Source organism: Lates calcarifer, linkage group LG11 (genome assembly GCF_001640805.2).
Source record: "Lates calcarifer isolate ASB-BC8 linkage group LG11, TLL_Latcal_v3, whole genome shotgun sequence".
Classification (NCBI taxonomy): domain Eukaryota; kingdom Metazoa; phylum Chordata; class Actinopteri; family Centropomidae; genus Lates; species Lates calcarifer.
The window spans coordinates 19149688-19172479 of record NC_066843.1 but is presented as its reverse complement, the minus strand read 5'-3'; the positions used below and the strand labels follow the sequence as shown (position 1 = coordinate 19172479).

Genomic DNA, 22792 nt, shown 5'->3' with positions numbered 1-22792 from the left:
CTCTCCTTCTTATATGTTCCCCAGGAGGAAAATCAGGCAGCAGTTCTTACGTCAACAGAGCAATTGTGGTTTGAACCCTCTCCATGAGTGTCCTAAACAGACTGGTGTTTGTTTGTCTGTGGGAAAATTGCTCCTGGCTGTGTATATGTATAGACGCATGTTTTAGGTGGCAACTTTAACAAACACACACATCTGTTATCATGTTTGACCTCATTTCAGTTTCTCTGTTTTTATCTTCAACTCTTCACACTCCTGCCTCTTTATCTTCCTATTTGACACCTCTAATGACTCAGCCTTTCATATTTCAGCTTGTTTATGCATACTTTTTAACCTTTCACTGCAAGCTGCTGCCTTTCATCTCTGCCACTTTTCCTCCATGTTACACCAGACAATGTGGATACTAATGGATCTATAACTGTCATCTGAATTTGTCATGTAGATCAGTCTGTAGGAGAAGCAAAGGTCCTTTAACCTTTTGGCTATGGAATCATCTTTCTAACTGTAATTAACTGTATTGTGTGTTATCCTACATTGTTCCTGTGTTTAATTCTCTCTTCAGTTTTATACAGTATAATAATTATTTTGATTCTAATTCTTTGCTTGTCCTGGAGCACAGATTTTTAGCACAAACTTAGATGGCCCACTCTGAGAGTGTTAAAATACTCTCATACACAAAGGTTCTGCACAAGTAAACCAGACAAAATCACCAAATTTTCACATTTAAAAAGCTGCAGTCAGAGATTGCTGAATAAATGAGGATTAATGGATAATGGATGGATCAAAACTGTGGCTGTGGATGGCATCATCTGGTTCAGATTGAAACATCTCAACAACTATTGGATGAATTGCCATTCAGTTTTGTGCAGAGATGCATGTGCCCCTCGAGAATGAATTGTAATGGCTTCCCCGTAACATTGCCATCACCCTCAGCTGTACTTTTTGTTTAGCAGATTTTAGCATGTAAACATACACCAGTAAACCAAGATAGTGAACTTGGTAAACATTATACCTGCTGAGCTTTAGCATGTTGTCATTGTGAACATGTTAGCATGTTGATCTTAGTATTTAGCTCAAAGGAATTCTGTCACGTAAATTGTGTGTCAGGTTTGACAGAATTCAGCAACTTTGTGTTTTGAATTTCCTGTCATTGCAATTTAGTCTTTGACTGGTTTTGTCTCCATAGTAACAGAGCACAAGGTTCATGGGGATTGTAGCATTGAGACCTTTCTGTCTGTGTCCTAAACACAAACATTTAAGGTAGTTACATTATCCAGTCCAGTCTCATGTTTCTGTGTTAAGTAACATTACATTTTTAAATGGTAATACAAAAAAACACTTCCAGAAATAGTGGCCCCCTCCCACTTCACAATTCTGTTAAGAGAAACACTACAGAAGTGGACACAGCAGAATCCCATCTTCCTCCACAGTGAGGAAAAAGTCTGCTCCGATGACCATGATTAACACTATAATAATAAAACTGCTGTTAGTAACAAGGTTGTCCAGCCTTTATAGCCTCCAGACATTTCTCCTCTATCACTGAGCAGCTGACAGAAATAGGTGGGATTAGGAGGACACTGAGAGTGTCTGGAAACTCTGGGAGGAGGGGGTTTGTTCCATAATTAAGTCCAGGCCAGTATGTGAATTCTGAAAGCAAGGAATCTCGACATCTGTCACAGTATTTACTGAAAGATTGGTATTAATCACCAACTTGATACTTTATTGCCTTCGTGTGCTGTGAGAAAATAGAAAAATAGCAAAAGTTTGCTGGTCCCAGTCATTCAAATGTAAAGATGAGCTGCAGTTTCTTGTCTTAAATTGAATATCTTTGGGTTTTTGGACTGTTGGTCCAAGAAAACATGCAAGTTGGATAATTGCCTTGGGCTCAGGGAAGTTATGGTAAACATTGTTTGTCATGTCGGATCCAACCATTCAGTTTATTGAGCAAATGCTTGTTAAATTACAGGGAGGTCTATTAAAAACAATTAGTTGATTTATCCATTAGTTGACTGTCATTAAAGTAATTGTTGGCTGTAATTATTTGTCAAATTTTAGACTGACAGTCTGATAGAATAAGGAAAGGAGGAAAGAATTGATTACTTGAGAAAATAACCAGCAGATTAATCAATGATGAAAAGAATTGTTAGTTGTAGCTCTAGTCTTCTGGGTTTTATTATGATGAGATTAAACATGGCTTTTGACTGCAGAACTTTTTGGCAGCAGAACCCTTGAGTGCATCATCAAAGACAGTTTGCATAACATTCCCAGCCTGCATCCTCAATATCATGCAACAGCAACTTAAATACAAAGATGACACAATAAAATGATGCACAATAAAGTAATATATTGCCAACCTCAAGCCAAATTTACAGTTTCTGCAGGTCTCAATTTGATTTTCATTCTGTTCTGAGATAAATTGAAAGGTGTGACAGTATGCCTGGGAAAATAGTCAGCAGGACTGTAAAGTATAGAGTATAGAATGGCAATCCATCACTACGGCCCTTTAAAAGAGCATGAAGTGAAGAAGAGAGAGACTTCACAGGCTAAATCTGTACTCACCTTATCATGGTTTCCAAGCCTCCCTCAGGCATTATCTCTCGCTTATCTGCCACTTTTCCGTTTCATTCTTCCCTCCCTCTGTGTTCCTTGTGAAAACCCTCTTTCCTTTCCTGTTGTTGTTCTAGAGCTGCCACTCTCGCTGTTAATGATTGGTCTTTCCTGTTTTATTCAGATCTGTTATTTTGCCCATTGTCCAGATCAAAAAATATCCTGATTGAATTTCAGTTGATTCTCACCTCCAGTATTAGGGACTGCACATATCACAGTGTAAATGAATAATTGAAAAGTGTGGGTGTCTATGCATGTGAGAGCCTGTGTGTGTTTGTGTGTATGTAAGTGTGTTGTGTGGATCGTCAGTCATAACCCTGCCTTCCTCCAGCAGGAAGTGTGTGGTCCAGAGAGGCTGTGATTACATTAACCTCATGTCCATTGAGTTAAGATGGATCAGAGGCTCTCCTCACTCTGCTCTGTGGCTCAAAACTGTAAAATGTATTCAGGCTCCTGCTGTCAGTGTGTGTGGTTGTATGAATGTTAAACAAGCCACAGTGTGCTAAGCAGATCTCTCTGGATAAATACAAACACTCTCACCCAGAACTAGCAGAGATAAGAGACCTGCTCAGAATCAGCACTCATCTGTGAATCTGAAGATATTCAGAGAGTGTGTTAACATCTGAAAGGAACACTGAAGTTTGTGTCATTATCCCATCATCCACCAGCTCTCCTTTTATACTATTTTTTATTTGTCTGTACACAGTTGTTACAGTGAAAGATATCTGTGCTTGTGCACCTCGCTTAAATTGATATTATTCATCCTTGTCCAGTATAAGATCAGATTCCACAGAGCTAGATTATCTATCACAACAAACACAAAGCCCTGATCTAGCTCTGTTCCATTTTATCTATACTGAATTGGGCCAGACACCCACCAGACATAACAGGATTAAACCATGTTGAAATAAACTATGTTGACTTATAAAATTTATCATCACCTCAATTCAGTGTCATCTTAAGACAGCGGTTTGTTTCAAGCTTGACGCTGAAAGCAACAGAGTTAGCAGTGAAGATGGTATTTCTACACAATGTGCATAATGAAATAATTTAGAACAAGAGCCATGCCAGCTGTTCTGCAAAGCAGTGCATATGCACAGCAGAGCTTTGAGCTATATGCTAACATCAGCATACTAATGTGCAGGCAAAATGTGTCTTGCGTTTACCATCTTAGTGAAGTGTGTTAGTATGCTAACATTGATTAGCAAACATAAAGTACATACACAGCTGAGGCTGATGGGAGTGTCACTGGTTCTGTACTGGACAAATTAAAATGTTGACCCGATGATGAAGCTAAAACATTAAGGGATCACCAGTTTTATTACAGTGTATCCAGTAGGAACCATGACTACGTGTTCATGGTAATCCATCCAATAGTTGCCAAGAAAAAATCAAAAACCAAAAATGTCAACTTTATGGTGACATCTAAAGAATTTTTTTTTTTAATCAGATTGATGGATCATCTGAGCTAAAAATTCAGTTGCTGGAGTTAATTCCCTTCAAGCTGCATTAATTGATTTTAAGGGCAGCAGAAAAGGCTGAAAACACATTGTTTTCACCAACTTACCATGGAAACATCTGGCTTAAGCTGCTCAATGCAATATCTTCATGAGCACTGTGCAGCAAGTCACCAGATCTGCTCGTTTGCACCCTGGTGCTGGGCAGGAAGTGTGGAGTGAGGTTATCGTAATTTGCTGAAAAATGATACCTGCTGTAGCTGGCAATGAGGTTGCTGAGAGCAGTTTACAGACTGGATAACCAAATCAGTGAGAGTTTTGTTGTAATTTGCTGTGCATTTGTCAATGTGAGCAACCCCTTACAAATTACATATAGTCACTGATAGCATAAAAATATTGACTAGTCTTGAACTCACAACATTGTACCTGTAAAAGACCTACATCCTGTTTTCAAAACAAGTAGAATGGAAAATCCTATTTTTATTTATCAACCACAGACATACTGAGAAATGCTTATGTGAGTCCCAGAGCGCACTGACCTCCCTCTGGTGCCTCTGTCATTGTTTCCTTTTATTATATTTGTCTAACACCCCTCTCTCCCCCCTCTCATCTTTTTTCTAGCTCTCTTTTAACAATATACCAGTAATGGAAAGGATAAATCAATGGAGGTTTTCTTTTCTGCCTTTCCCTAATTGGTTGACATAGCTGGTGATGTAATAACTGATGATGTAAGTCCTGGGCCGAGGTGAATGAGGGGACTGTTCTCCTTCGCCCGTCTCCGTGAGGTTGCTGCAGTGTCGGCCTGTTCACAAATTGTTGTTGCCATGGTAATGAGAGTTCTGAGAATGCCACTAGCAGGTCACTGATTCAGTGTTTTTTTGGAGGGCGGGGCGGTGGGGTTGTTGAGCTTCAGGGCTAAGGTGGGGATGCTGTTTTTAAAGAGAGTGAAAAAACATGTTTTTAAATTACACTTGACTCAAACTGACACTCGCACATTTGTGTGTGTGCTTGTGCATTTAGTAGAGTCAGAGTGATGGGGAGTATGTCGGCACGCTGCAACAATCACTTCAAAGACTTTACATCTCATCTCCTCTCCTCTCCTCTCCTCCTCAGGTGTTTTACAACCTCCACTGACTGACCCCACCCCCCCTCCTTCCTCCCCACACTTTGACTCCACCTCCTCAGTGATGTCCTCTCATCCCAGGCACATCCAGGGGTCAAGACCAGTGACCCCTCCACTGACCTCTGCAGGATCCCCACGTTCTCCAGTGTCACCAGGTAAAGTGTTTTGGGTTTTTTTTAGCAGTTTTGCAGCTGTTGGTAAAATAAACCACAGTGTATTATATCATTTTGTACACATGAAGATCATTTTACCACTGAGCTTATGAATACAGATGTACAGTATTGTCTGTGGATAAGATTGAACTTGAAACTTAAGCATTATAAGTTATATTGTCTTATTTCATTAAATGCAAAGATGTTACTCATTCATTCATTCACAGACTCATGCAGTAAAAATGTCTCTGCACAGTCTTAGTCACCACTGATGCGGTCTGATAAGCGATAACCTTGAAGTGTAGCACAAAACCAACACACAATGCTGCCGTGTGTCCTTATTCATGATGTAACATGCTGTTTTTTCTCCCATCAGAGTCCCTGCAGCCTCCAGCCTGCAGACACAGAGACCGCTCCCCTTCCCCCATGAGAGGCTACCTCATCCCCAGCCCTCTGCCCACACGCAGAAACAGGACCTGCTCAGCGTGAGGACACACACACACACACACACACACACACACACACACACACACTGCACTGCAGAATCCCACAGGATGAAGTACCCTTTCAGTCGATTGCTGTCATAGTAATCACAGGAATGATAAAGTGGAAGTATTGTTTATATGAAACTCTAGTGAAGACTGTTGCAAGACTTGTTCTCAGGCTTGATTTTGTTTTGACAACTTGGCACAGGCCAACACAGGACTGACCATTCAGTTACTGAATTTCATTGGTTAATGTCTCTGTACTTGAGCCAAACTGAAAGTTTTCCCTCATGACTACAAGTGTTGTCAGGGCAATTCATTAAAGTTACAATTCAAATGGTAACTATAGAATAGATTTTTGTGTTTTTTATGGCTGGCGTTTTTTCAGCAAAAGCCATTTAACTATACACATTTTCATTGTTACTGGTGGAGTCTGCCTTTCCTGCGCAGCATTCAAACTGCACACATGGGACTCATGGGAAGCCATGTATGCATGTTTTGGATGTAACTGGAGAAGACAAAAGCTTGCATCCCTTCATTTCACATAATGTCCTTGACAAAACCTCTGTGTTTGTACCGCCTGCTTCCCTGTGACATCCCACAGAGATTCAGAAGCTTTTTAGTCTCTTTTAGCTTGTTGCTTTGATTTTCTGGCCCACAATTCTGCTCTAATCAAAACTCACAGTCAGCAGCAGGCAGCTGTTTTCAGTGAAAAATCTCTGATAAACCCCAGTTTGCATTAGCTGCCCCACACCAAACAGCAGGTGCGTTGAGTTAGTGGCTGGCAGGTGAACATTTAGCAGTTAAAGTCAGATGTTTCCTTCCGGAACTGGTGGAGACAAAAAACAGAGCTAAAAGGAGGGTGAATATCAGACTTACATTTGTCACTGGGCAGAAACATGTTGCAAATTTATTGCTGATGTTGCTCTGTGTCTGCTTAACGGGTACATTGGCAACTTTTTGCTGAATAGTTCAGTTAATACAGCCTGAAGAACCTTATTATTGTTCAAAATGTAAGAACATCACTGCCTTATGAATTTCAAAACTACTTTGCAAATCAAATAAAACTGTCTTGTATACTGTCTAATGACTGAAAGTATTTGACAGGATCAGAAATGTAACAGAAAAAGAAAAAGAATATCTGGTAGCCAATCAAAACGCCCCCCACTGGTGGATCAGAGTATGATACATTCATTGTTGAATTGATTCTTCATCTCTTACTTTTATCACCCTCCACTTCATCAACCCCTCTGTCTATATCTCTCTCTCTATACAGGACGGCTCGTGCATCAGAGGGTCCGGTGTTTACTGGTGTGTGTAAATATTTTTCCCGCTCCAAAGGCCATGGCTTCATCACGCCATCGGATGGGGGCAGTGACATCTTTGTCCACATCTCAGAGTAAGTGTGTGTGTGTGTGTGTGTGTACTGTGCTGACTATAGGTTTGTGGACAGGCTGGCGTGTTAAAGTATCCTGAGGAGTGTGTGTTGAATGTAGGGTGGTTGAATGTATGGTGGTGTTGCCTTGAAATGTTATCCCTATGAAGACCAGAGGTCCCTCATAGAAATAAGTACAGTATTCTAAAAAATGATACTGTAGCATACTTTAATATGTTCTTTTGACTAATCAGGTTAACTGGAGATGATGAGGTGAATAGAAACAGTTGGTGTGAGTGTGTGTGTGTGTACATGTTTGTATTTATGCTCACACACAGGGTGGTTCAGCAAAGCTGCTCTGTGGATGAAACTTGAGCATGAGTGTGTGTTTTTTTTCTCATTGCCTCTGATGAGGTGTGTGAGGGGGCTGCTTTAATCACAGTTTTAATCACAGTCATCAAATTACAGCAAGGCTCTGTGTAGGAGTAGAGAGACCCACACACACACACACACACACACACACACACACACACACACAGCTTCCTTTTGACGAGGAGTGATGGAGTGATGCAAACAGATTTTTCATGTAAGAAAGAGAGAAACAGACAATTTTATTGTATCCTGCTTTACAGTGTGTGTGTGTGTGTGTGTGTGTGTGTGCGTGTGTGTGCCTGTGTGTGTGTGCGTGCGTGCGTGTGCGTGCGCATATGTGTACACTGCTTACGTCTATGTGTTTTATGCCTGTGGGTGATAACAAAAGCACCGCGGTGAAGGTCATCAGATATTCTGTTGTCCTCCTACACCACTCCTGTGTGTGTGGTGTGTGTGTGTGTGTGTGTGTGTGTGTGTGTGTGACAAACACAACTGGACTTGCTGGGGAGCATTAAAGATAGTTCATCTTAAAGGGTTATAGTGTGTCAGCACTGATCCAGGGGAAAAAATGTTATTGTGTGAATTAACATGCATCCACACTGGTGTTTTCAGGTCATTTTTGTAAAGATGTCTTACTTCTAATTGTGATTTCTTTTATAGATGCTATGAGTTAACCAGACACTCCTGTCCATGTCAAAGTGCGTCCACTAAAGTCGTTGTTTTTGCCACTGACAGGCTCAGATTGTTATTAGTGTCTGACAACATTATGGAAATGGATTCCTACACAGATTGAACTTTTTATTAAAGATTTAGATCTTTTTTATATAACCACAAATGTTGCTGTATATCACTACCAGACTCCATTGACAAAATGGCAGAACACGGGAGCTGTTAGAATACCACCACCTTGATTGGTTCATTTCTTAGTGTATTATGTGACTTTCAGTGGTAGACAAAGTGTTCTGATAATTTAGATAAGTAAAAGTACCCTATCAATCAATTCACACCCAAACGCATGGGGAAATAAAGGCCCTTTAATGATATTATCTGTGCAGCGTGAACAGCAATGCTGATGTTAAAAATGAGTGACCACTGAAAGGGTTAGAGGCAACAAAAAGTTCTTAAAGGACAGGTTCCCATTTTTCATGTCTACTATAATAGATCACTCATGTCCCCACATGTACGTATGGAGTGACTGCTCGTTGTAATCATTCCTCCTCTTCATACTGGCTATAGAGAAATCTCTTCTCAAAGTGATTCCAATGCAAGGGATGAGGCACAAAATCCACAGAACTCACTCTAAACATTAGCTGAGGCTAATATGAGGCTTCAGCACCCTGAATTAGAAAAATGAAATGAATACCTTCCAAAGTTACAGCCCTCCCCTAGTTCCCCCATACTCTGCCTCCTTACTGAGGAAGAGTGGAGGGGTAGTAGCACAAAGGGGCAATTTTGTACTAAAAGGTTGTAATTTTGGATGATATCCACTTGATTTGTCTAACACACACTGCTTCAGCTGAACTAAAGTATTCCTTTTTATACTGAAGGAGGACTGTAGATTTTGTCCCCTATTACTGTCATTTGAACCACATTATGAAGAGACCTCCATATAGTCCATATGGAGAATGGGAATGGTTACAGTGATCAATAAGTCTTTCAGTATACATATGAGCATATGAGTTTAACTTTACTGTCACTCTGTCCCTGGCTGTGTCTGAGCAGGCTTATGTCACTGTTTTGCAAAAGCTCTTAATTTAATTACCTGTTATTTAACCTCTGAATCATATGTTTAAGTCACATGACCCTTGGGTGTGTGAAATGGACATTTTGCCAAAATAACCACCATCAAAACTGTTGTGCATGCAGATATTTGCACTTAAACAGCAAAAGCATGCTGACCTTTTGCCATACAAAGGTCAGTTTATGTCTGTCTATAGGGTGCAGCGTATGGATAACTTGTTTGGTATCATAGTTTGTAACCTCTGAATCAATTTCCCTCCCTTTCCTCCAGCATTGAGGGCGAGTATGTGCCGGTAGAAGGCGACGAGATGAGCTACAAGATTTGCTCCATCCCTCCCAAACACGAGAAGGTCCAGGCGGTGGAGGTGACCATAACCCATCTCAAACCGGGAACCAAACACGAGACCTGGGCGGGACACGTCGTCAGCAGCTGAATGCTGAACCTCATGGGGGATGGGCGGGAGGCAGGGATAACAAGGCCAGAGGGTGGGAAGGGAGACACTGAAGAAATAGGGAGAGGATGATGATCGGGTGGGAAGAAGTGAGAGGGAAAAACCCAGTCCTCCTGGTATGACACTCTGAGACAGTTGAGTCAAATGGTGATGAATAAAGTTTTAAACTGGGAGGAAAATCTCAACCAGCCCATAGTCATGCTGTGTGGTAGGATTACACTGCCCTTCCTGGGAAATGGGTAACTGCATCTTGGGAAAACAAACAGTTGGTTTGACCGGTATATGAATAGATTTATGATTACAGTGTAAGATGTGTTTATCGTAGAAAGGTTTCTAACATTACAGTAGGTTTCTTGCTTAGATCGTTAGACTGTGTTGAAATTTGACGTACATTGAAGTTTTAGTTAATTTGAGGAGAACATTATCTTCAGCTGCAATCATTCATTTTCTGGAAAAAACCTCTGGATACATTCAGTTCAGCTTTGCAGCGTTTGAGATTAACCTGCCGTGGTCACAACAGAACTAATGTTGCTGTATAAGCACTCCATGTTACAGCACCATGGGGTTATTATCCAGGTATACTGTGTGTGCCTACTTCTACCCAGAGAACTTACAGCTCTGTTTGTGCCTACTTATACCAATCTGTCATCTGTATTTGATCATGCGTGGGTGGCTATATAAGTGAATTAAAGCATTTTCAACTGGTGCATGTTTGTGGATTCTGCATTTCTTCTTCATTTATGTAACTTTTTTGGCATCTTTGGCAAACTGATTGGATTTAGTGTGTTTAGTGTGTTTAGTGTTTAGTATGCATCACTGTGAAAAAGTGTCTCCTACAGTGACAAACTGGGCTGGTATGTGTAAAACTTGTGTGACATTATTATGGAAATATCAACAGCTTTGCTTCACTGAAATTCAGATCCAAATGTGGATTTGTCATGCCTACCACAGATAAACCTGCTGCCCTCTTCTGTCCACATCTGTCCACTACAGCTTGACAAACAGTTCAGAGGTCCTACTGAATTATCTGCTCACAATCATCAGTCTTTTTCAATATGGAGGATAATTTGACCTAGAATAAGAATTAAATTGAAGTGAGTCGAATATTAAGGAGAAATTGGAAATATATTATCAAGTTGTAGCAGTGAGGTAAATCCGGGCATAATTAAACAGTAAAATGAAAAAGGAAGCTGAAAAAGGAAATTAAATATTTATATGACAAACTGATGGCAAATACCTCAAGTGGAAAATAAAACAAAGACTAACCCCGATGCTGCTGTGAGCTGAGCAATCTACCCTTTAGCTGTTTTCATAATGCAGTTATATTTTCACCACAAGTTTTATCATACAATTGTCATGGTAAATTTATTCTACTTATAGTCACTGGTGTTCCCTTAGGCTAAGATCTAACCTGTTAACCATTAACTTTGTAACAGGTATTCATGTTTGCCTCTTCCCTTACAGTGACATTACAGGTGACAACAGATTAATTACTTGCATCATGTGGGATTCCTGACTACTGAGAAATATCCTCATGTACACTGTACAGTGTATATTACTGCATAGTAACATGACCATTAGTACAATTTTTGACACTTCTTGGAGAAAAACAATAATCAGTACAAATATTATTCCCACTGAGATTATATTCTCCAACTGCGGCCACTAGAGAACAACAAATGTTTTTTTCTGACCCATTGCTGGTTACCTTATTTTGAAATTACCTCACCGGAAGTTTCGAAATCCTGTCTGACTTGACTGTAGCCTGTGTAGTAGTTTATGCCCCACATCAGACACAGCTCGTCATAATTAAAATTATAACCAGTAGTCCTCAATTAAAATTTCTTAATTATGATGATTACATTAATGAAGAGCTGTAAATATTCAACACACTTTTTCTGATATGTATTAGCTACAAATATCAGTTAATATTGCAGTTCCTCACTGTGACCACTGGATGAGCGCGAGCACTGGTGACTATTACCACACCAAGAAACGTTTCAAAATAAAACGTTTGTGTCTACACAGTGTTTGTTTCGTTTTAATTATAGGCTCATAGGGTAGTCTGCTGATATTATACTGATTAATATATTGCGTTTGCACTGTGAAAAAAATGCTGTCAGTTGTGTCAGCTGTGTTTCTCATAATGTTTGTGAATGTATTTGCACTGCTGCAGTAATGTCTAACTTTTGTTGGAGCATTTCTGAACAGTCATCTAAAATACTGACCTAAAATAAGGACCAAGATGTCTAAGTGGTAATTAAGCAATTTAGTATTGCTCCTTCTAAGAGCTGGGTGACTTGCAAAACACACACTGAAAAAGATCAGTCACATTCAGTGCAGAAGAAAATGTGCATATTTTTTGCCCTTAAAGTGAGTCTAGCCAACAGTTCCCATAATACAGCTCTCTGGTCCTAATATAGCCTACATTATTCAAACTCACTGCCCACATTTGTAACATATGCTGTCTGTTGTAAAACTGTAGTCTCCACTCTAAAGCTGATAACCCTTGTGACATCACTGAGGTTTTCTCAGATGTTGGAAAACTTCTCTTGAAAAGTAAACTGACTTTTCTGGACAAAACTGGTGAAGTGTCCCTTTAATTGTTGCCTTACCTATTACTAGCATTTCCATTGCCTGTGACTGTGTGCTACACTACATGATAGTCCAGTGAAATGCATAGCTTGCGAGTAGTCGTAGCTGTGCTGGAGTTGTACACTGCTTTGAGCTGATTTATCCAGCAGAGGGCGCCTAATCTCCATGTTGTAACTGAAAGGCCACTGGCACTGAGTTGCCACCTCTGCCCTACACCTTGTAAAAGTCGGTCAACCACCAAAGCAGGTAAATAGTGAGTTCAAACAGAGAGTCACTGGATGCTTATTATATGGTCCAGCTGTCTGCTGGCTCGCTGGTCAAATTCCATAATGACAGTCTGTCAGTGGATTAACCAGAGATACAGTGATTTCAATATGGAGCACTGAAAGGGGGAAGCAGCACACCTGTAACTAATACACCTGATGGGAGAGAGGGGTGAGAAGGAGGAGGAAAGAATGGAAAAGGGTACAAGTAGACAGAGACAGGTGAGAGAAAATGGTGTGAAGGAGAAGAGAGATAAAGGTAGAAGAAAGGAGAAGATTAAGAAGGTATGACAGGAGAAAAGGAAGGAGGGAGAAGGGTGAGGGAAAGGACGCAGAGGAGTAAGGGTGAGGAGGACAGAGAGAGAGGGGGGGGGAGAGAGATGGAGGAAAACAGATGATGAGAGGGGGGAGGAGGAGGCGGAGAGGGAGGAGCAGAGGGGAGGCAGGCGCTCAGTCTGTTCACTCGCAGGAGGAATCAGCAGCAGCAGCAGGACAATGGGCTGTCTCCGCTACGGATCCTAACGGACGCCGGTGTGTTTCCGACAAACTGGAATATAAGGTATGACTGACGGGGGCGAAGCGGCTCCGAGTCTCAGATGGTCTCGGTCTTGACAATGTTAAACGGGTGTTTAAATCTGCCGTTTGTCTATGAAAGAGGAGAGGCTGCAGGAAGGAAGCGACGCAGCGCAGCAGACAGCCAGCAGGGCCTGCCAAACCAACCGTCTGCCTCTGGGTCCTAAACCGGCCGGTGACACGTTAGAGCACAGACGGCTTCAACTGTTCACTCTTATTGTCAGTATGTGCAGGATATTGACGACATGATAAATCACAGCAGGAAAAACACACCCGGAGTCCTCGGTCCCCGTTCTCTCCTCTCCAGAAAGAACGTCACGCAGAACTCCCTTGTAAATCTGTCTGTTTTTAAATTCCCTTGCTTACCTGCAGACGTAAACACCTCTAAAGATGTGAATGACTGCTGCCTTGGATTCAACGAGGTCGTCTAGTGAATTCGGCCCACGACTGATTCGTCAAACTCCGCTTAATTCAAATTAAAATCAGTCTTTCTGTGCACGTCGCCCCCCGCTTAAGTGTTTTTAAACAGCAGGGTAATACAGGGACAACACGCGAAATCCAAATAATAGTTGACCTTTTAAGTATAGTAAACGCTGCTCTGTGTATTATTTACACGCCGAATTCGTGAGCGGTACAAAACAATTCACTGTAGCTGTTAAATATTATTGAGTGATGAATACATACTTGATAGGAAAGCGGCGCCACAAAAAAGACCGTTTTTGGATGGAAATTCGGAGCGAGGAGCATATGTCGGGTATGCCAACAAAGCCTCTCTCTAGCCAGCAGCAGCAGCAGCAGCAGGAGGAGCGCGCAGTGTGTCTGCCAGAATGAACCTTTGCACTAGGCCATGGCTGGGAGTCTCCTCTACAGATGCAGGGATTGTGGTGTGAATAGATGGACTCATTGTAGTTGCCATAATGTGCCTTCTGTTGGAAACAGCGTTGCGTGACGCACATAGACATGCAGTGATGCAGAGATGCTGTGCAGGCATGGATGACTTAAGGACTCCTTATTATTCATGTCTGAACGGGCAGCGTATTACCATGTCAGTGTGTCTACATCAGTGGCTGCAGTGTCTGACCACAATAAATATGCACACACACACACACACACACACACACACACAGCAACAACAAACACAGATGTGACTGGTTGCACTGAACTCAAGTCCTCTGTGTTACAATATATGATGAGACAAGGTCATTTTTGCCATGCTAACCACCCAAACACTTCACACATGTCATTTAGAAAAACACAGGGTAGGCTGTTTGTGTGTGCTGGAGCCTGTATTTAGTGAAGGGAGGGGCTGCTCAGGGACCTCCCATCAATAGATTAGAAGTCAATAGTCATTTGCCTCCATAAGGTGAGGATGATTGGTGCTGGCAGACGAGCAGTGGCTGTGCTGTGATGTTTTTTATTTTAGACTGCACTGACCTGACTGAGAGAGTGTGTGTGTATAACATCCGTAGGAGGAAGGTAGCTCTTCTCCTTATCTAGAAGCGATTGGCGAACACAATGCATAGAGGGATCTAGTTACAGAACAGATAAGTCAGTGTGGACAGAAGTGATTCTAGAGAAGTGCAGTGACAGAGGCAGATCAGAGGAACTGAGGCAAATCAGAGGCAGGAATGTCGACGACCGGGGAGCGTGACACACTGTATGGTATTCTTGAATGAACCGACTTGGGTTGTATTTGCCATTCACCAAATAATGGCACCAAGATGTACGAAAGCGTCTCCGTCTGCAAACAGGGGAACCAGAGCGCAGGCAGCAGTGAGAATCCAGTCTGAATGGCAGGAAGCAACCCCAAACCGCAAGGGATTAGGGGTAGCAGGAGACAGATGAAGTTGTTCTTGGAAAGACAAAATGAAATCTGGGCTTATGCTCACACTGTATTTAGCTGTGTTTTTTTTAAATAGTAGCAACACCAAAAAAATAAAAGAGAGAGAGAGGGAGAGATAGACAGTCCATTATGTGAAGTTATGGAGACAGATTTTGTTTGTCTGGTTTGTGCATGTCAGGTTGTGTTTATCAGTTAGACAAAGAGCCACCAGCTTCATCTTAACAATAACAGGAAAAAGCCCAGGAGCTGTATTAGCTCTGTGTGTGTGTGTGTGTGTGTGTGTGCGTGCACGTGAGTGTGTGTTCTATAGGCGTCCATAAGGTTAGTTGCCTTACATTGGATTTTCTCACTCAAGTTCACATGATCAGTGTGTGTGAGAATCTACTATTTGGCAAGACAGTGTCACAAGACATACTGTGGTTGCAGTTTATGTGTGTGTGTGTGTGTGTTGGTCCTATCGTGGTCAGCAGTGCCATGTGGAGTCTGTGTATGACCAGGCAGGAACATAAACAACCTTTCCAACCTTACCCCAGAACAGTGTTTACAACAGAGTTTATTTTATTCTAGCTTTTAGTACATCTACGTTTTACTTCCCTAAGCACAGTTTAATTCTATCAACAATGCAACATCCTGTCAGCATCCAGTTTGTTAGTGTTGCCATGGATAAAATGGACATATACTACCAGATAAACAGCGACATGATCTAACATGTTTTATCCACTTTCAGTTCAGGTGAACATTTCTGCACATTGTTGCAAAGTGTTTGTACAAGTAGCTGCTGCTCTTACAAAGCAATGAAACAATTAGTTGATGAATTGATTATTTTGGAGGGAAAAAACTTCTTTTCTTACTGTTGACTGTTACCTTTTACAATTTTTTGTAATATTTTACAGACAAAACAGTTTATTGATTATTTGAGAAACTATTGGCCGATTAATCAATGGTGAGAATAATTGTTAGTTGCAACCCTTGTTTAGATAGATGCTATGCTAAGATCAGTTTATTTGTTTCGAGTTGTACTACTCAGCCTGTTCTGTGTGGCTCTAAAAGGAGCTTTTTAAAATCTGACAAGATAACCCTGATGATCATCAGTGAGTGTGTTTCCATCCACCTGTTTTCAATATGTGCATTTAAAAAAGTCCAAATATTGCCAAAACGTTTTTGCACTTGGCTGAGGTGTAAATGTGCATTGATAAAAACAAAATGTAATGGAAACAGACTAAATGAATAATTTGTGACATGCATGACGTTAAAGCTCAGGCTTCAGCTGGAGAGATGAAAAATAGCTGTAGATAAAAATGTCAGACGCATGTAAACTGATTTTCTGCCATTTGACTCTTGTTGTGTTGTTTTCTTCTGCAGTAGTTTAATGGCTCGCCGATTGGGCATAATGATAATGAATGGAAATTTACATTAATGCACATTTTCTTTGTTGATTTTCTGAAAAATAATGTTAAAATTTGCTCTAAAGTTGAATGGAAAAAGTCTGCATTACAAACTTAGAGTTGCATAGAGTTTGAAAGACATGGACAAAGATGCATTATGGATCCAGTGTCCTTGAAGCTGGCTCTATATTAGAGACAACAAATCAGCTTATCTCAGCCTCTGCTGCTTGAATTTGACTGTTCTTGTCACAACTATGCTGAATTGTTGGAGTAACCCTTTAATGGTTGTGTAAAATGGTTCATGCTGCATTGAGGGTTGTTTTAAATGCTGTGATGTACATACACATGATTTTCATAATGGATGAAGTGGCTTTTATGTCAGACACACAGACACAGATCTCAACATGTTTAGGAAAATTTTGCATACCAGTCTGTGGGGGGCAATTTGTGGTGACTTATTCCTGACTCTATGAGTTAATCAAACGTGCGATCAAACACACCATTAATTAATGATGACATCACACAGTACTGATGCAGGGCACCCTCATTTGAAACTCTTTGGTCTAAACCAGACTGGAAAATTTGACTTAAGTACTTGGCTTGTTTAGACTCAAAGAAGCAAATTACAAGGCAAAGCTGTACACTAACTACTTCAGACTGTGTTTGTTTTGTATTGAAGAATATTGAATTATAGGATGTACATGTATCATTGTGACAATGTACCTTAAAGGACAGTATGAATCTTCACACCTCAGCTGTGAATTTTCACACAAATCCCACAGTCTGTTGGAAAAATGAGATGTGTCAGATCTGGCTCCGTCCACATTTGATTAAGTAATTGTCTGAGATGCAAAACCATTTACTTTCATTTAAACTTTAGAGTGGTGAACAGTCAGACCCTTGTTTTATTAGTGACCATGTACACTACTTAGCCCTCTGCTGTGGAAATCTGCCTGTCAGGGACCAGACAGATGGAGCCAGGCTCCATCTCTCCTTCTTTCCTGTTTCTGTGTTGTGCTAAGCTAACTGTACAGACCTGTTAGTGGTACTGGACATGTAACTATCATGTAAATATCGCTCCCAAATTGTCAAACTATGCCTTTATTGTTTTGGTCTGCTAAGCGTGCTGTCTGAATTTTGTAAGCTAGTCACAAAACTGACCTCAAAATAATCAAAATCCAGGTGGCTAGCAAAGAAAAAAAAAATTGGGAGTTTTTAGGTTGTTCACAAACATGCTTGGACAGACGAAGGCTGATATTTTCAATGATAATTTAATTCTGTAATAGTCATGATTTAATAAACATTTTTCAGATCTCTAGTTAGGATTTTTTTTTTGTTTGTTTACAAACTGCTGAAATTTGGTCTTAGTAATGGTCCATCTGTGACTGAACTCTGTCTTCTTGAGAATGTGGCTTTAACATATCAAAGGTTGCTGTCATAAGATGCAGAACTACAATTCAAACCTGATGAAAACATCAGTGGTTACTGCAGCGCGGAACCGACAGCACAAGCTGCAATGCACTCAGCCAGTAAATTAGATTGTGATCATGAGAAAACAGTTTGATACCTGGGGACCATGGGAGTGTTCTGCATTCACACGCTGACTCTGTCACAAAGTAGGTTTGGCATTCAGAGCAACAACACTGAGACACACACGACATGTGAGGTCACAGTGCGTCATCGTTTTAATTGGATTATTTTGATGGCTCCTGGAGCGCCATGTGGGTGCTATGAAATACACAATGAAGCAGTTGTGGTGCTGTTTGATGTCATGCTTCGCAACAGCTTTGCTCATTTTATGTTAATACACTATTATTTTTCTATCAAAGATTAAATTCAAGTATTCTCCCCCCTGCTGTCTGTTCTGCTACAGGTTTATATTCAGGCTGCAAGTAACCATTATGTTCATTATAGATTCATCTGACAATTATTTTCCTGATTAATTATTTAATCTGTAGAAAATGGTGAAAGGCTCCAACTGGACATATCTTGTTTCATCCAACAGTACGAGACCTAAAGGTACTGGGGAACTGCTGTAAGAATTTTTGGCATTTTTGCCTAAAATTTTCTTTAAATGGGACAACCTGATGTTCTGGTGCTGGCTGAGAACCACAGCATACCCAGTTTGACGCCAACTGTGGACCTTTGTTGCAAATCGTTCCCTGTCTGTATCTCTCTCAGACTTTGTCGGCAGTCAATTATCTGAATTAAAAAAAAACAAAAAAAACAACTAAAAACTAAATGAAAACAATTTCTCAAATTATTTTTTCATCGTCAGTTGCTCAGACAAACTGCTACATTGACACAATACAACATGTTTTTCCACATGAAGCATCACAATCACTGCAGTCATATCAAGGTTGGTTAGTATAGTTTTTAATGTGGATTATGTTCTTCTTCACTAGATTTAAACAAATGGTCCATAGTCAGAAAATGAATCATTTGGTTTTCATTGGGTTTTAGACTGTCAGACATCACATTGGCTTCTTAGAACATGTGAAGGACATTTATAAGAAAAAATGAACAAAAATGAATTAGTGAAAATAATCATTAGTTACAGCCCTTCTCCTGGCCACCAGCAGAAGAATATAATTTGGACCGTAATCAGAAAAGTGAAATGGGTGGAATTACATGTGATAATTAGCTGCATGGTCAGTGTCATTGCAGCACTTTGTTCGGGACAGAGAGCAGGAGCTTCAGTCTGTGGAGAAACAACACTGGTTTGAACAAGACAGTTACAGTAATTACTTCAAGCTCTGGCTTGTGACCTTGACATTTAGTGTCCTGAAATAATTACTGTTTCCAGGTTTACTAAAGATAAAAATGTACATGTTTATTTCTGTTTCATGTCATTACAAAGAGAATGTTTTGGGTTTGTAGGTTTCTCATCAGACATAGAAAAAGTTTTAAGACCATGCTTTGGGTTATGTGTACTCCTCCTGGGTATCTGCTGTCATTTATCATAGAAAATGATTCATCACAAATATAAACAATCTGTCTGTCTCTCTGTGTGTGATTCAGGAGGTGAATGTCAAACAGCTCCAGGATGCTGCTGTCCTCATCCCTGTTAACCTGCTGTTCATCAGGGGGTATCTGATTTACCAAACATGATGAAGACTGAGCCCCCGTCGGCCACGGGGGCAACGGGACATCAGGCGGGAGCTCGAACCTGCGGAGTCCCTCACCCCACCGCAATGCCTACGAGGCGGGGCTGGCAGCACTGAAGAAGGCCACCGACCACCTCAACAATGCCGCCAATGGAGGCACTGACCCTGCCTCAAAACCCGCACCTCTGCCCCGCCCGACTGGGAGGGGCCGGAGATATGGATCAAATGTTCACCGCATCAAGAACATGTTCATGCAGATGCAGTCTCCTGGTGATGAGGAGGATGGAGCCAAAATGATAGGTAAGGTGCCGCACCAGTTAGATTTTTACTGAAGCTTTTCAAATAAACTGTGTTAGAGAAGGCTTTTAAAGGCTCTGTACACCCACTCTAGTGTTAATTATTCTGGCTGTTTAGACTTGTAGTCTAGTGGAAGTTGGGCAATGCTTGAATGCTTGGAGTAAACCATTTGCTTAACCCAAACAATGATTGTCCAATCAGAGCTTTGCAACCCTAACTAGGCAGGGCAGGTCAAGTTTTGAATTTTCCATGTTTAAGTGATGTGTGTGGGGTTAGATACATCTAAAGAGTTTGGTGTTTTGTGTCTTTTTTAACCTTTCCAAAACATTCAAGGAATGGATTCAAAAGCCTTTCTGCCCTCATATAAGCTGCCAATGTTAGCATGTCTGGCTAATAAACTTACTGTCTTCAGATCTAAACAATTATAAGTTTAGGAGTTAGCATACTATTAGCTAGTATGTTACTTTGTGGGGTGACAGGTAACGCGTTCATGGCTCTGTTCTGCTCTTTATTGGATTTGTGGAAGCTCAGTAGCCCCAGCCAAACTCATTACCTGAGATACGAGGGTCATTCAATAAATAAGGTGAATTTTTTGGTATAAGGACTTCTAATACAGATAGAAGCTTACTTTTTTTTTCTTTTTTTTTTCAACGTAGTCTCCCAGCACTGTCACACACTTTTCCCATCTGTGCACAAGCTTCCGTATTCCCTCAGCGTAAAAATCTTTGGACTGATGTCTCAGCCAGTCGCTCACAACACTTTTGACTTCATCGTCACTTTCAAACTTCGTGCCTCTCGTGAACGCTTTCAAGGGACCAAACAGGTGAAAATCTGAAGGGGCAAGGTCTGGGCTATAAGGGGGATGAGGGAGCAGTTCCCAGCCCAGCTCGTTGATGGTCTGCACCGTTTGGGCTGCTGTGTGAGGCCTTGCGTTGTCATGATGCAAGATGACTCCTTTTGACTGATGACCCCTGCGTTTGTTCTTTATGTCTTTCTTGACCTGCCTCAGCAGTTCACAGTAGTTAGCACTGTTCACAGTGCTTCCTTTTTCAAGGAATGAAATGGTGATTGGGCCTTGCATATCCCAAAAAACGGTGAGCATCACCTTCCCACTGCTCCGTCCTTCTTTAAACAATTTAGCCCACTTGTAGACATTTTTTTGGCTGAAACATGTGGCACCATACACAGTTGACATTCTCCTATAATTTCAATGGGTTTGCACCCTTCAGCAACCAAAAACTTGATAACTGACCGCTGTTCAATCCTGGAGCATGCTTTTTGGTCGGCCATCTTTGTTAATCGCCAAAACTCTCAAAGTTTTTTTTAATCTGCAAAAGAAATTAAATCCATGTGGAAAAAAAAGTGAAACAAAAAAATTTTTAAAAAGTAAGCTTCTATCTGTATTAAAAGTCCTTATACCGAAAAATTCACCTTATTTATTGAATGACCCTCGTACTAACCAAGTGTTAATGTTTGGCAAATACCTTGCTTAATTCACTTTCTCAAAGGTTTTATCTCCTGCAATAATAAATCCAAACCTCTGTCCTGCTTGTCCAAGTATGTCAGCTAAGCAAAAAAAAAAAATCAAACAGGGTTATTTTAGAGTGAAATAATAGTCAGATTTTTTCCTCACAATATTTATAATTCTAGGGCAAACTAGCACTTAAATCAGTTTCAATTTCCATGTCTTCTATGACATTACATGAATCAGTGACTGGTGAGGATGCTAGCTTTTTGCCTGGGACATGAAGCCTTAGCCTCAGTTGTTTAGCACAATATTATGTGATGTACTTGATGTAGCCATCAAGTAAATGGTTAAGATCCTCTTAACTTATTGTTTTAACATGAGTCAGCTGGAACCAGAGACAGGGTTTTTAACCAATACACAAAGCTAACATTTCAGGGTCAGCTAATGTTTGCTGACATAATAGATAAGCACACTGATAAGAAAAATATTATTGTGTGCTGTTGTGCAATGAATGGACAACAGATAATATTCACTGAGGAACAATTTGGTAATAATTGCTTAAACTATGTGGTTTTCTCAGGTCAAAGTAGGTGAAGAATCAAACATCAATCAAACAATCAAACTCATTTATGCAGGATTTATACATCAGTTTTCTGCTTTTGATGATATACTCTGTGCAATAAAGAATGAGATTTGACTTACATTACCTGTGGTCACTGTAGGTTTCACTTCCTGTTCATTACAACATAGTAAAGTCAACTGACAATCTAAAGCACACAACAGGCCCGAGAACAAAACAGAAAGCTTAGTTTTAAAAAGTCACTTCTTTAAATTGGTGCATCCACACGAATGCAGTACAGTAAGAGGAAGGAGGACAAACTCCAGTTACGCTAAACTGCCCTGTAAGTACACTTCAGGCCTATTCTGGTTGATTACAACTTATTTATGTAGGTCAGTTATGGAACTCAACTAAATAAATGCTAGAATTTAATGTGAGCATGACAACATTACTAATCTACAACCAAGTGCTTGTGTTTCATTTCCCAGTCGGACATTTCTTACTGCGGTCAACTTGATTTGTGAAGTGTTGGCATAAATGTTAGAAACAATGGCCAATGTGATCTAAGTTGTAAGAAAATATTTTTTTTTTCCCCTTTTCCTCTGGTAAAGGTTTCCGTCAAACTTTTCTGTCGTTGGCAGGTAAAGACCAGGCGGTTAAACTGTCCCTGCCAAGGGCATCAAGCCTCAACGAGAACGTCGACCACAGCGCCCTGCTCAAACTCGGGGGCACAGTCTCAGAGAGGGTCAACCGTTTTGACTCTAAAGGAAGTGGGGAGGGCAGCTCCATGGGTTTCTCCAAACTGCAGGAGACCAGGAGGATCTTTGAGCAGCGGACTCTTCAGGTCAGAAGGCTCTTTGTTTTACTTACTTGTGTGTTGTGAGAATACTTTTGGGAGTTTTCAACGCCGCTGTTGCCAAGTGTTTGCTCATGGGGGAATGT

General features: G+C 40.8%; 1 protein-coding gene across 2 annotated transcripts in view; it reads left to right on the top strand.

Moving 5' to 3' along the window:
- The window catches only part of LOC108889395 (calcium-regulated heat stable protein 1), a 77315-nt gene extending 66848 nt beyond the window's left edge, over positions 1 to 10467 (top strand). For both annotated transcript variants that reach the window (XM_051073776.1, XM_051073775.1), the window contains exons 2-5: positions 5175 to 5339; positions 5713 to 5821; positions 7098 to 7220; positions 9580 to 10467. In XM_051073776.1, coding sequence (XP_050929733.1) covers positions 5249 to 5339; positions 5713 to 5821; positions 7098 to 7220; positions 9580 to 9742 — 486 coding nt within the window. In that variant the 5' untranslated portion in view covers positions 5175 to 5248 and the 3' untranslated portion in view covers positions 9743 to 10467. The remainder of the gene's footprint in view (positions 1 to 5174; positions 5340 to 5712; positions 5822 to 7097; positions 7221 to 9579) is intronic.
- Positions 10468 to 22792: the final 12325 nt, after the last annotated feature.